This window comes from Diabrotica undecimpunctata, chromosome 7 (genome assembly GCF_040954645.1).
Source record: "Diabrotica undecimpunctata isolate CICGRU chromosome 7, icDiaUnde3, whole genome shotgun sequence".
Classification (NCBI taxonomy): Eukaryota; Metazoa; Arthropoda; class Insecta; order Coleoptera; family Chrysomelidae; genus Diabrotica; species Diabrotica undecimpunctata.
Window position 1 is genome coordinate 15,354,905 of NC_092809.1, and position 16,464 is coordinate 15,371,368.

A 16,464-nucleotide genomic window follows, 5' to 3' on the forward strand; every position below is an offset into this window, starting at 1 on the left:
GCACCCAAAATACTGAGAGAGCAAAGAAATGTATAGCAGGAATCGGAGAAATATTTCTCAGGGAAGTTGAAATAAAACATTTAGTAAGTGAGTATGAGCTTTGGCACAACCACTGGTGCAATCAAGAACAGCCGTCTACTGCACTAGAAGCTATGGACCGATGTGATGAAATTTTTTTTCCAACGGTTAGGAAACTTCTTCAAATTTTAGCAACACTTCCAGTATCTACTGCCACACCTGAACGTACTTTTTCATCACTTAAACGGTTAAAAACTTACCTTAGAAATAGAATGGGAGACGAGAGGCTTACAGGATTAGCTCTCATGAGTATTCATCGGAATGTGACAATAGGTCTAAATTCCTCAGAAATTGTAAATAAGTTAGCTGAAAGAAGGAAGAGAATGAATTTAATTTTGTAAAACGGTATTTTAAGTTTTAATAAAATTTTTAGAAATTTGTTTTTATTACTTTTTTCAAAGGTATTTTAAAACCAAGCCCCGGTTTTACTTAATTTGGAAATTAGGATCCCCCCCCCCCCATTAAAAAACTATAAATACGTCCCTAGACCTTTACTTCTCAATACCTTTACCAGCTCTATAGATGTAAACCAGTTGTCAAGGGTTATAGATCTGTTGGTCCCATAGAGAGGAGTAGTTAAGCGCATAACAGCCTGTGTCGGCTTACGGTATCTTTTCTGTTCCTCTTTAAGTCTAGTACTGTCAGAATTTTTTCCCGTATATACAAGCATTGAATAAATAGCTAGTTCGAGCATCAGTACAACACATAATTTTTATACCATACTTTACGGGCTTACTAGGTATGTACATTTTGAAGCGACATCGACCTCTGAATCCCACTAGCATTTCATCAATACAGGCTGAAGTTCCTATAGTATAGCATGCCTGTCTTTTTCTCATTCTGTTATTCTCTCATTTTTGTCTTCGGGATTGTCAAATCGCAAACATGACAAAAGGAACATCATGCACATCATGCTCTTTTGACATTATGCATCTCATTATTTCTCTATCAGTTCCATTAGTAGCAAAAATAGTATATAAGTTTTCATTGTTTGATTTAAATAAGCATGTAAATGCTAAAAATCCCAAAAATGCGATGAATTCTGTCATGTCAAGGTCTTTGAGGGAAGGTGAATTTTGATTTTTGTACTTGGTGCCCATTTTCACATTTGTCCATCTAAGAATTATGTTGCAAATATTATCAATGAATAATAATTCCAAACCTGCAAAGGGTCTGCACTTTTTCCAATTTCAGCTGCAGGGCGTAATTCAGGTAACTGTAAAACTATATTCTTCTGTGGACGCCGGCCTTTATTTGTGGGAGGATTTTTTGACCATTTGTATCTATTTCTACCATAAAAATAATTCCTTGTCTCCTCTGGATCGTCTTCTTCACTACTTTGGTCAATATTATCTTCTCTATAAGCCTGTTCTACCTTATTTTCATTTTCTGAAACTAAAAAAGAACTTTACTTTTCTACTATAGCTTACGGTCTACCCAGAGATGCGGTGTATACGCTGTATTCGACGAAAAAATCTTTACAAAGTGAATAAAACGCATGAATCATAAGAATTTCTATTTTAATTTTACAAATCAATACGTTCAATAATTAATTCTCCTACATTTTGCGTTTTATTCACTTTGTAAAGATTGGTTCTGTTGATACATGTGCGCCTAATCACCATATTCTTTTCTCAGAAGAGTTTGCAAATAATAATGAAAGGTACCTTTGTAGACGAACTGTTTATTGCTAAGTACAATAAACATTTATACTACTATTATTTAGAAATATAAAATAAACTATGCAAATTTAGTTTTTTTACTAATATGCAAATAACACCCTAATCTTTTCCCAGGGTATGCACAAATATGAACCCCACTTTTCAAATAACATGGCCTGGTAGATTTACTTTCATTTTATTTTACATTGTTTTTGCTCCAAATGTTTATTACTTGTGTATAAATAATTTTTTCTACCAGATTTTTCTTGTATCTCATTATTTTATGCATCAGGTAGATCTCACCCTCGAGGTAGACCGCATACTACAGTAACACCGAACTTGAGTACAATACATACATAATAATTCCAAGAGATTTGACTTAACCTTTATTTCCGATTCCGTTTCGTGATCGCTGTTAATAGTAACATTTCCATCACAAATTGATTCAACTTCGGTTATGTCGTCATCTACCTCATCAAGCCATTTTAAAAGAGTTTCCTCATAGTTTTTATCCCCATATTTAATCTTTTTTGACGTACTGGGTCCCTCATCCATTTTCAGGTAAATAGTAGATAAATACGAACACTAAAAACTCGTCTATTAGACCAAAATCACACTTTGAATCCAAATATCTTTGGAATAACAACCTGCAGCAAATAATAAATGATGCTGTTCAAAAATAACTGGAACAGCATCTCTCCTCCGCATACCAAGATCAGTTTAGATGATTTCATAAGAGTTTTAACATTTATATATATATATATATATATATATATATATATATATATACAAAACTCAAATATTTGGGTGTGCAGCGGAAGATAGGACAAAGAAGTACTCTTTTTAGTTAACCAAGCTTTCGCAAATCTTTATTTGCATCATCAGGGTGCTACAATAAACAAAATTAGTACAAAATACAGAAAAGAATTATTTTGCATCTTACACTAATTGAGGTTAGCTGTCGTGATGTTTATTAAATGAAATGAGCAACTCATTTGACCCCTACAAATGATGGCGAAAACTATCCAAAATTGTTTTTAAAAAAAACGTTCTTTAACAAATACATATTTAAAACACTTTAAAACACATATACAAGAACACTCAAATAAAATTATGTTAAAATAATTACAGAACATGTCATAATATAAAATTTAGGTTATAAACATTCTTACCAGAAACAAAAGAATTGGTTGTGAATTCGTTACTGCCAACTTAAAACGATAGAACGTTAGATCTTAATGATAACAATGTAAAGGTAAAATAGTATACCTGATAGACGCTGAACTTCTTGAAACAGAAAAGGTAAAAAGACTTATATTAGAAGAAGTAGGAGAGGTACTGTATATCTCATATATAATGAAACTTATATTGTTGATGATGAATTGTCTGTATTAGTAGATTCGTGTTTATTCAAAGTTAACAATAATGAATATAGGTTGCTTAAATTATTGGTATCTGTCTTTTTGTTAATAGTTTCTTTTTCTTGAAAAATGAAAGCCATCTCGAGAAACAATCTTTTTAAATTAATTGCTCTCCGTGGATAGGATTTTTACATTTGGAAAATCGAAAGAGTGCCCTGTTGTGTTAGCATGTGTGGCTAGAGAACATCTTTCAGGGTGTAACCTAATGTCACTCTTGTGAAGAGTCAAGCGGCTAGAAACTTTTTGGGAGGTGTGACCTATATAAGAACCTTCACAGCCCAAACAATTAAGTTTGTAGACAACATCACTTTTATCTAAGTTTGGTACTTTATCTTTCAATGACTTGTACAAAGATCCCACAACTAGAGTGCTTTTATAAGCAATTTTTACATTTGGTAGGTATTGAGCAAAAATTCTGGTCAATTTGGGAGAGACGTCCTTAATAAATGGAAGTGATACAAAAGATATATTAGGAATATTGTTAGTCAGTGAGTGGGAATCAGAGCTAACTTTCATAGCACCTGAGTAAGGTGCTTTCACCTTACTCAGGAGTCAGGTATTTTCCTGAGTAAGGATTCGGGGTAAGAATTATCTAGGAACAAACTATTTTAAATATGTATTTGTTAAAGAACGTTTTTTTTAAAAACAATTTTGGATAGTTTTCGCCATCATTTGTAGGGGTCAAATGAGTTGCTCATTTCATTTCATAAACATCACGACAACTAACCTCAATTAGTGTAAGATGCAAAATAATTATTTTCTGTATTTTGTACTAATTTTGTTTATTGTAGCACCCTGATGATGCAAATAAAGATTTGCGAAAGCTTGGTTAACTAAAAAAGAGTACTTCTTTGTCCTATCTTCCGCTGCACACCCAAATATTTGAGTTTTGTATTCTATCTGATCAGCGTTGATGACAAGCGTTTATCGCTTTTTCAGTATATATATATATATATATATATATATATATATATATATATATATTATTTATACTCGTCTCGAATTGGTCTTAATAAACAATATAGATAGTTTAGATAGTTACTGCATATACAGCATTAGGATCAAAATCGTTTATTATTATAAGTAGTTATTTTTGAAAGTTTCCACCTCTACAGCTGTTCTATTGGGATAAGGTGCAGCGGAAGTCGAAAATACGCATTTAATATTCTAGATTGTAGTTCGTGTAATGTATCATTATTTATATCACACATGAAATATATATGTATACAAAGAACTACCCTCAAATAAAAATTCAGAAAGGATTGTGAGATTTCTTCCGCGCAAAACGGTTAATGCCTTAAAGTCGTGCAGTGAGAACTGTATAATAGTAATAATACAGTACGAAGCGTTGGATTAGATCTATAGCAATAGTAAGTGGTGGAAAAACAAAAACCAATTAATAATGCTAACAAGAATTCATAGGCCAGTAAATGAACGTGAAATACGGCGATACTCTGTCATTTTCCGTCTCACCACCGAGAATGGTTTGATAGATTTGTTAAGCGATGCAAAGCCAATTATGCTCAATGCTCTAAGTGAATTTGTGACAATTGATGAAATGCTTGAGTTATTTCGCGGCAAATGTGGATTTCTGCAATATATATCCAATAAACCTACAAAGTATGGAATCAAAATATAATATATAGTTATACATATACCCTATAATTTAGAGGTGTATGTCGTGACTCAACCATATGGACCCTATAAAGTTAACAATATCGCCTCTTCAATAGTACAAAGATTAATTAAACCAATTTTTGGAACTGGAAGAAAGGTAACTTTCGATAATTGGTTTACGTTGATACCTTTCGCCTTAGATTTGCTAAAAAAACGTAAACTAACGGTTAGGGGAACAATTCGCAAAAATAAAAAAGAAATTCCTGAGATTTTTACCCCAAAGTTTAAGGAGCGTAAAGTTACTTCTTTTTATTTTGAAAAATCAACATTTTCACTCGCAAATAACTCGAAAAGTATTGACTTAGTGAAAAACTCTAAAAAATAAAAGTTGCTCAGAATTAGTCAATGTTTGTTTTATACCGTTTCATTATTTAATAAAAACACTTTTTTAATGTAATAATAATTTTTAATATGTTCAATTAAAAAAATGGTCAGTAGTGCTATTGACTGCTCGAGGGATAAACCTTCCCATCGACCTCCTACATGGCAATCTGCCAGACGAAGAGGCGGATCAAAAGACTCTACCCGAGTATGTTAGCGGCTCAAAGGATCGACATGTAAAGGTCGACGATTTCGACAGGAATAAACTGCTACTCACCAGTAACCGGATGGAATTGAGGTTTGATCAGAATTCCACTCCCGTTAGGTTCAAGAACGTTGATGCAGTCTAGCTATATCAATTAACGAGAAGGAACGGTCTAGTTCCAAGTTACAACGGCCCTAGCTGGTCACGAAGAAGACAAACGACCTTGAACGTAGAGTGCAACTGATGCCACGGAGTAAGCCAAATGTCGTCCATCTGGAAAGACTGTGTTCTAATGAAAAACAGAAAGCGATTAGCCACAACGAAAGAGGCAATGTTGAGAGTCACAACCCTTGATTACGGCCCCATGCTTATTGAAAATGGAGAAGCCGAATTTATTTTATTATCGGTAACCTTTTGGAATTTCGTATTATCGCGTGGATTCGGCCGCCATGCCGGTGTTTCTTAATATATAAGCCGCCGAAAAGGCCTTTGAAGACAAGTATTCGCGAATTGTTTTGTAACCGATACAAGTACGACTTGTAAATTAAATTAATGAACATTAGCGCTCTCATTCCGTTTGTCTTGTGTTTTTTTTTATTGTTTAGTTTGTTAAGTTTTAATGTTAAGTGATCGTAGAGTTTTTAGAACATCACAAAAACATACAAATTGTTTAGGGAGTATGAACCTTGTTCCTTTTTTTACTTATATTCTTATACGATTAGTTTTTGTAGAGAACTGAGGATGATTTAAGGGAATAATAAAAGCGAAACGTATTCTAGTAAACTAATGAAGTAGTTGACTAATTTCATTTGCCAATAATTAACCGATCAAACCTCTGCAATTCAATATAGTCTACACTTGAATTTTTATTATTTTTTTTTATATACAATAAAATTATAATCAATCTAATTTAAGAATATCAATGTATATCAATAAATTCAAACTTCGACCTTCCATACTATACTATACTATTATTATTAATTTGTATACTGGTATGAATTCAAAATTTTTATCCCTAACCTCCTAAGTACAACTTTTTCTTAGTTTTTGGCCCTGCCTATAAGTAGGTAAGGGCCGCCTCCGAAAATTGCACTCACCAATGTGTAGAATTTACACCTGTGTGCTGGGTGCGGGTATCCGACAATCCGACACATTGTATTAGCAGGGACGTTTTAACTAGACGATCATTGACATGTCTTGCTTCAATTGACAAGGAAGGGCAATAATTTGTAAAAAATTTTGCAGTGGAGAACCTGTTACCAGCGTATTGAAAACGATGCTCGTAGTGACATCTTTGGACGAAAGTCTAAAGTTTATAAGACGATCTTATTACGTAGAAAGCTGCGTCTTTGAGTCGTTCAGCGGTGTTGCCGTTTTAAAATTATTTCTGTAACACTATTTTTTTATTTTGCTTATTTAGTTTTTAAAATGTGGTTCAAATGGCGTACTTGTGAGCTTTGTACTTAACCCTTTAGAATCAAATTAAAAAAGAATTCGAAATAAATATTAAATATCAAAATTTTTTCCTATTTTTATTGGGAATTAACCGCAATTTGTTTTAACTCATTATAGGCCACCATCCTATTTATAGATCACTGAAAATTTAATTTTTATTTAACCCTTAAAACTTGTTTATTAAACTTGTTTATAAAAACAAAGACAAAATTACACATGTATTTTCAGACGTTTGTTGATTACAAAAAATCACTAAATAAATATGATAAATGCCTGTTCGGTTAGGTTAGAATTGAAAAGAATAAAAATATGCTTTATGGACACTGAAAATTATTTTTCTTTTATTATATCTCAATATGTAATTGGCTAAATAGCTAAGTGCTAAAGCCACAAAAAAAAATTGTGGACACTGAAAATTGTACAATTGTACATTGATATTCTTAATAAGAGGTTAATATGTTTTCACAAAAAGGAATTACAAATATTTCTTCCTGAAAAACAAAAATTCGGTGGAGATATCCCAAGCTTTTTAATAACCGCTGGAAAAGTGGACATGTAAAAAAATATATTTATTACCTTATTACCTTATTATTATTCTTTATTTTTCAAGTTAGTTTTTTATATAAAAGTAGTGCTAAGATTGTTAACAACATTTATTTTGATTTAGTAAGTGGATTATAGTTTGTTATCTTATCAGCTAGACGGCAAATATGCAAATAAAAATGTAGAAAATATGCGCATAAATATGCACGTGTTTACCCGAAAATATGCAAATATTTTACAAAATATGCATACAAATAAATAAAAAAATCGTAAATTAGTAACAATTTTATTTAAAAAAAAAGTGTACATAACTAAATATTTCCTACTATTCATTAAGATTTACATTTATTTTAAGTAACTACATCATTTTTAAGTATGAATAAACTTATTTAGAATTATGGTAACAATAAATGACCAAGTGGTGTTCAAAATTTTCTAACAAAAACTTGTGGCTTCTGTCTGAGTACATATATTTATATATGGAAAAACTTCGTTCAACATCAACTGATGTAACGGGAGCATTTTTGCAAACTAACCAAAACATTTGGTTCTAAATTAATTGTTTCCGAAATATTTCCAGCTAGAACACTGACTACTTCAGAAAGAATATGGTAACCTTTATTTTTTTTCATAGTAGCTTCTAATTTTTTTAAAATATCTTTTCCAATATTACCTCTAACGTTCCGACAACATGACGCAAATTCGTTTATTAATGCTGTACTTTCGAACAATGACAGTTTTGGTGATTCTAACTGAGTAATTGTTTTTTGAACAAAACTAAAATTTGATTTTATAAATGAAAGTTCTTGTTAAAGCAAGTTACTCTGAAAAGTTTGTTTAGAATCCAAAAGAGATTGGGAACTTTCATCTGTTAACGTATCAATTATGTTCTTTATTTTAACAAAATGATCTGCATAAAAATTAGCTGCTTCTAACCATGTTCCCCATCGCGTTAAAATAGGTTGTGGTGGAAGAGAAATGTTAGGTAGCATTTCTTTATAAAGTTGAATTCTTATAGGAGATTTAAGAAATACTTTTTTGACACTGGATATCATGGTATTTACAAGAGGAAACTTTTTTCGTATTTCCTCTGCAACTCTGTTTAATCCATGCGCTACACAAGTAACATGTATTAAATCTGGGAAAAATATTTTTAAATTTTGTCCTGCTTTCACCATATAAGGAGCAGCATCCGATAAAATAAGCAGTAATTTATTAAAAGGAATAGTTGTCGGAAGAAAAAAAGTTGCTAATGTTTCTTGTATAAAACGCGAAATTGTTAAAGCATTTGTTTTCTCAAGTTGCTGGCATGAAATAAGATGAGATTTTGGTAAGGTATCTTCTTTAAGAACACCAATCAATAAATGAGCAATATACTTTCCTGAGGAATCAGTGGTTTCGTCTACAGATATGTAAAAATAATTATCTGCAATTTCTTCCTTAATATTAATTAACACCGACGAGTATAGCCCGTTCACATTATTTCTTCTTAGAGACCGATCACTTGGAACATTAAGTTTGCAATATTTTTTTAGAAACGAACTAAAATTTACATTTGCTAATTTTGAAAGCGGTATGTTTGCAGACACTAATGCGCGACACAAGTCTTCATTAAAAGTTTCTTGCTCATCAAATTTTTTTGAAGTAGATTGGAAACATTTAGCCATTGAAGTTTGATGTTTTCCTCCTATTTTTCCTTTTTTTGCAATGTGTGAAGCAGTTCTCACATGTTGGTCTATCTGAAATTTCTTCTCACATGCTATCTATAAATAAAAATAAAAACCTTTATTTTAACCCAACCTTTAAAATATAAAAATATACAAGGTGTTTTTGGTTAATCAAATAACTGGTTTGGAAAAAAAAACACTCGCTACGTGTTTTAAATGCAGTATTAATCCACAAATTAGTTTTTGTTACTAACCATTAGTACATCATATAACTTATCTTAAAATTCAACAAAAGTTTTTTTTTGTTAATTCAATTACAATAAAAATAATTGTGTTTTAGAATAGCTGACTTCATAAAAAAAAGTAAAGGTGAAAAATTTTTCTAAATACACACCATTGTATTGTACCATGGACAATTTTTTCTCACTAAAGGAAGCTACTTTTCATTTAAAAACAACCTACGAGTACTAAATTTCAAGTAAATACGTTTATTGGTTTTAAAGTTATTGTTGTTATTAACTAAAAGAATTTATTTTTTTTTAATTTTAACACCCTGTATCTCGAAAAGTAAATAAGTTTGACCCCTCATTAACTATATCGTTTTGTTCAATTTTTCGAGAAGTATCTACAGTCAAACGTTGTAAGTGTCATTTGGAAACACCCTGTATGTATGAAATATTAGATATTTAATAGAAAATATTAGATACTTACAATTTTGCCACAGACTGAACAGTAGATTTTTCCCATATCCATAAACAGCTCTTTATAAGGTTTAATCCAAGTTGAAGCACTGGTTGTTTTAGGCATTATAAAATCACAATCTTCCTTTTTGTTACGCACAACGAGTGTTTACGCTTTGAATATCAAAACAAAAATGATTTACAAATCTGAGCATCAAATTAGAAATGTTTAGGTACCTAATTCAATAAACTGGGAGATTTTGGAAAATCCCTAAATTAGGAACAAAACTATTAGCCGTTTACCTGCTGTTAAGATACAATAAATTGTAGATAGATTTGGGGATTAGATCATAAAATGCAAATGAGTGAACCCTTAGCGATTATCCAATAACTGAATGCCTCAGTGACCGAGACTTTCTAGGAATGTTGAGGGCTACTTAAATTGATCTTCTTTGAAATTGTAAATGTTTTGTACCTGTAGAGATTACGTACTTAGATCATTTCTTGATTAAAGTGACTACAAAATTTTATACAAGAATTGAAATAAATTGGTATGTTTAAAAATTTTCAAATACAGTATAAAAATCTGAACTTTTATGCACTTTATGCAAACTTTTATACAAATATGCCAAAATATGAAATATTTGCATAAAATATGCACAATATGCAAAATATGCAATATGCATATTTGCCGAAGTCTACATCACCTAAAGAAACTGTGCCCTTGATACATGTATGTGGATTTTTTGCCACATACATACCAATCTTTTATAACATTTCCATTTCATATATGGTGGGGGTCCATCAATTCCTTTCTAGACAGATATTATTCTTTAAAATATAGTCAAGTTTATGTCATTACTTTGGTTTTTTTTTGTATTTTAACTATGTTTTAGCACATGTAAGCTTATTAAATACAAACGTTTATTAAGAAACAGATTGACTTTCGTGGGGCATGGTAGATAGCTGAGTTAGTTACAGCATAGACACGGATTGCTTAGATCGTGGCTTCAAACCCCACCCAGTGTCAGTTGTTTAGACATTAATTAATTTAACTTTGATAAAATAAAGGCAGATATCGAGCACAGTTTTATTAATTAAATCTTGCCCAAGTACTTTCGCTTCCCTAAAGCATCTTCAGGGGCATTTTTTCATCAATTTTGGGCTATCTAATAATCGCAGAATGTCATGAACATGAAATTAAACATAAAGTTAAACATAACACTACACTAAACAAGGACAAACAGCTTAAAATTATAACTGTTGTTATAAGTTATCTTATAACAACAGTTATAAGTTGGTCTTATAAGTTATAAGTAGTCTTTTGAACACTCTTATGATAGTGAGTCGGAGCTTCTTTTTATTAGGTGGCAGGACAATAACACTGTCTCAATTGTTACCAACTGTGACAAACTGCAACCAATTAGTACGGTCAAGCGCTGGTTATCAGTAGTCAAACAGAAAGTAGATGTGCAGCAGCCACACATTTTCAGTATGTATAATAAATGCTTGGATGGAGTTGATTTACACGACCAGGCCCTAAGCAACTACAGGACTTCTGTTAGAGGTAAAGAATGGTGGTAGGTGCTGTTTACAAACATGATCAACATGACTGTTGTCAATGTCTGGAGATTGTTTCAATTGACAAATGATAATCCAATCTCATTGTTAGAGTTTGATCGAATTATAGTGCCCTTTTATTTAGCTTGCAATGAAAAATCGACAAAACCGAAAAACTGACCTGCTGCTTAATTACCACCAACCGTACTACGTCATGAGGGAGGACATTTTCCAAAAAAAAAAAAATAGATCAACAACGACGGTGTACCCAGTGTCACAAAAAAGTTAGGCGGAGTTGCTCAAAATGCACAGTGACCCTTTGCATTGAACGAGACTGTTTTAGAGTTTATCATTCCTAAGATGTTTATTGAAAAAACATCTGTCATTTAGTTTTCTCTAGTTTTAACCATTACTGTATTTTTCTTTGTACTTAATAATAATAAATAATAAGTAATCTAAACTTTAATTTTTTTAACACTTTATCCCATTGTCCCCATATGGAGACATATATATATATATATATATATATATATATATATATATATATATATATATATATATATATATATATATATATATATATATATATATATATATATATATATATATATATATATATATATAAATACGTTCAAATTATCGGGTATAGTGGTCTATAATAAAAATCTTTCTTTTTTCTAAATTACTCAATATTTCGCTATTTATTTAAAAGCTTCCTCAGGAGTAAACTAAAAACAATTTGAACATTACAAAAAATGGGGTACAAATACATTTTAAAACACTTACAGAATTTAAAAGATTTCGCAAATCAAAACTGACATTGAAGTATTTGAAATATTGAATGTCAAGATTAAATTGTCTTAAGCACGTTCGTTACAGCTATACGATAAAAAATTAAAATTATTTCAAATGTAAAAATAAAAATAACAATAAAAGAAAAGTTAGAAGTATAATATTTATTTAATGATTTATTAAGGTTAGTTGTTATTAAGATGCATGTTGGCTATTTTTAATATTTATAAATTTTGTTCAATATGTTACAATATATGTTACTTAACTGTCCAGTGTCCGTTTTATAATTTAAAGTGTTTTTATTTTTATTAATGTAATAAATATTACATTAATAAAAATAAAAACACTTTAAATTATAAAACGGACACTGGACAGTTAAGTAACATATATTGTAACATATTGAACAAAATTTATAAATATTAAAAATAGCCAACATTCATCTTAATAACAACTAACCTTAATAAATCATTAAATAAATATTATTCTTCTAACTTTTCTTTTATTGTTATTTTTATTTTTACATTTGAAATAATTTTAATTTTTTATCGTATAGCTGTAACGAACGTGCTTAAGACAATTTAATCTTGACATTCAATATTTCAAATACTTCAATGTCAGTTTTGATTTGCGAAATCTTTTAAATTCTGTAAGTGTTTTAAAATGTATTTGTACCCTATTTTTTGTAATGTTCAAATTGTTTTCAGTTTACTCCTGAGGAAGCTTTTAAATAAATAGCGAAATATTGAGTAATTTAGAAAAAAGAAAGATTTTTATTATAGACCACTATACCCGATAATTTGAACGTATTTATAAATTATTTTTTGGTCGAAATAATCACTTCTAATATATATATATATATATATATATATATATATATATATATATATATATATATATATATATATATATGTATGTTGTGTACCTTAAGTTATTGAGTATGACTTACATTTAATTGTTTGCTTATAATAATACCCCTAATAAGATCCAGTAAAAAATAAATGAATTGTATCGAAAAAATGTCTTTAACTACATTTAAAGGGTTTTTACATTTAAACATGTAAATCCAGGTAGCACTGATGATGGAATAGTTATTCCGAGAACGTTCTGTGATAGGGTTTTTATATTAATATACCTTTTATAAAGGAATTTTTTTAAATAAAATTTTTTTGTGACACATGGTATAAAGCCAAATATAGAAATTTAATTTCCGTATTGACTTCATGTATGTACTTTCATGATATTGTGCCTATCCTATCCTCAAATATTGATTTGATACAATAAAAAGAATAAAAAACAAAATTTTTTTTACCTTTAATTGCCATAAAAAAATTATAACCAACAATTTAGAGTTGAAAGAACTTGGAAGTTACTCTAGGCATTACCCTTGATTGACTACAGCTGTGCTGATTTTAAAAATTTACTAATTAATGCTCGCCAAATGCGATTTTTTTAATGCCAAAAAAATATATTATACTCGAAAAATATTAACTAACTTTAACTATTGAATGGAAACAATTTTAATTCTTAATTGTCATAAACACAACAGCTGTTGTTTTTTAAACAAATTAAGCAAACTCAAATTCTATTGGTCGTAGAAAACTTTTTTTAATCTTTGTCTTGACTTCAGCAAGCGATCTTTGTCTTCAGGGGATTGAAAAACGTTTTTTATTTCTACTATACTTTTTTATTTTTATTTCTATACTATTTTTATTTTTTTTTTTTTCTATTTTTATTTCTACTATTTTTATTTCTACATAAAAATACAGTTAAACGACAAGAGAAGTTGTTTAAAAATTTCTATCTTTTCTAGAAAAAAAAATTCTAGCCCTGTAAAATCTATAAAAATTTAAGAATATTTATAAACAATTAAACGTATCACGAAAAGAAATTGACCAATTAAATCTTAGCAAGACTCATTTGATTTGCAATTAAAAGATAAAATGCTTTTTTTCATAAAAAAAAATTTACAAACGGTAAATCAAAAATTAAAAATAGATTTCAATTGTTAATTTTGCCTAAACTATTTATTGTTGCATATTATATTTATTTATATTATATATATTAAGCGTTTCTTATTGTTATAGGTTATATCTGATGCCGGACGAGAGAAGATATTTACAATCAAGACAAAAGAAGAAAACATGCAATCCATATTTTGATGAGACCCTGGTATTTCAGGTAAAAAACTGAACATTTTTTACATTCCATTTAAAATATACTGTTATATTATAGTATTTATACGCACAAAGAAAATTTAAACAATATATTTGCATTTTATAAGAGAGAATTTATAAACAAAAGAAAAAATTTTTTAGATTTACCGTTCCTTTACTTTATGCAACTAACAATGCACAAGCACGGTTTAATAGGTGGATTATATTTTATTTTTCAGCTTAATTATTTGAATGGATATGTATTCAGGGCCGTAACATAAAAGAAAGTAAGAGATGCAATAAAGTATAATAAATTGCTTGTTTTAATATCTGCATAACTACGTACGTACAAGTAAGCAGATAAAAAAGAAAGGAAAAAATAATCTTTAAAAAAACAACTCGAATAGATACGTTCAAAGTAAGAACAAATGAAGAAGAATTCCCAAAGCTCTTAGCGAATAAGTTTGAATCAGATGTTTCACATAATCAGGATCAAATCGAAGACGTTAACAAAGACATAAATAAAAACCTTCTCTAAGCCAGACTACGAAACTAAAAGTACAAGATCCCATAGCAGGATCACTACGTGCATACCGTAATTAATCACACTCACATTCTTAAATACATTTAAGATTAGGAGAGTACATTAATAATGGATTGCCAGTCAAAAAGTGGCTGCTATATTTTTAATTCAATTATTAGTAATTAATAAAAAAAATTATTTTGTATTTTTTAATAAAATACGCTGCTCAGACGTATACGCATAGTTTGTTTATATCAAAAAGTTAATTTTTTTGTTAATATGATGACATGACGTTGCTTGGGAAAAAATAATCGAAAATTAGGTTTCTAGCTGTTAAAAACGCGAAATAATAAAGATAAAGAAAAATAAAGTTAGCTCGCAACGACAAGTGTTTGACAAGTATAATAGTGCTCTAGCTGCCTTTTACTTTATCTTTAATATCTCGCGTTTTTAACAACTGAGAACCCTAATTTACGACAATTTTTCTAAGGCATTAGTATACTATTAAGAAAAAAATTAACAACGTGTAGGATTCGACCGTTACTTGATGGAAATTCATTTTATATAACAATAAAACACTGAAAGCTTTTGTTTTCAAAACTTCCATAAAATATATTATAATATTTTATCACTACAGCTGAAAATAAGTCTTTAACGAAATAGGTCGAAGAGGGGAGAACTGTTTGTTTCAAGTCACGGTAAAACATTCCCTATTCAAACAGTTTTTATATTGGTGGAGATACGTAGACGATGTACTGGTATGTTTTACAAAAACTAGCAGACAACTTAATCAATTTTTATCGCATATTAATTCACTCCATAGTCATATTGAATTTACAGTAGAAACAGAACAAAATTAATACATTAATTTTTTAGATTTAAGAATTATCAGACTTAAAAATAAACATGAGTTCTCCGTATTTCATAAACCTACCCATACTGACACGACTATACACAATTCATCAACCCATACTACATAACATAAACTGGCAGCCTATCATAGCATGATACATAGATTAATAGAAATTTCGATGTCAAAATACAACTTTGAGACATAATTAAAAATAATTAAGCAAATAGCAGTACACAATGGGTACAACGAACAAACAATTAATAAAATTTTAAATCAAAAACTACACAAGAAAGCCCTAAAATTAGTATTTCCATCACCAGAGAAAAAACCCAGTACCTTCTGCTCGATTACATATACAGGCAAAATAACAACAAAAATAGCCAAACACATAAAAAAGAAAGGAATAACACCAGCTTTTAGAACAAACAACAACTTAGGCAAATATATTCAAAAAAAGAGCCAAAATAAAAAGCACTTACACAGTAGTGTATGCAAACTTAAATGTGGCGACTGCCCGAAAACTTACATCGGTCAAACTGGTAGAACCTTTAACAAACGTATAGCAGAACATAAAAGGGCTTTCAATAATAGAGAAACAAATTCTACATACCACATACATACACTTCACCTTCTAGATCATAATCATTGTTTTAATGATGAATTTCAAATTCTTCACATCCAAAATAAAGGCCTTAAGCTAACTTTATTAAAATCTATGAAAATTAGCAAATTAAAAAACACAGAAATAATTCTGAATGAACAACTTGAGACAAACAGTTCTTCCATCTTCAACCTATTTCTTTAAAAACTTTAAATTGTAAACACATCCAAAAATAGATCTCTTGAGAAAGGCACTCTGCTGAAAAAGCTGTAGT

General features: G+C 29.7%; 1 protein-coding gene across 1 annotated transcript in view; it reads left to right on the top strand.

Annotated features, from left to right (window-relative positions):
* The window catches only part of LOC140446197 (synaptotagmin-15-like), a 712,326-nt gene that overhangs the window by 515,870 nt on the left and 179,992 nt on the right, over positions 1 to 16,464 (top strand). Inside the window, exon 7 of the mRNA XM_072538735.1 lies at positions 14,145 to 14,238. Within this exon, the coding sequence (XP_072394836.1) occupies positions 14,145 to 14,238 (94 nt within the window). The remainder of the gene's footprint in view (positions 1 to 14,144; positions 14,239 to 16,464) is intronic.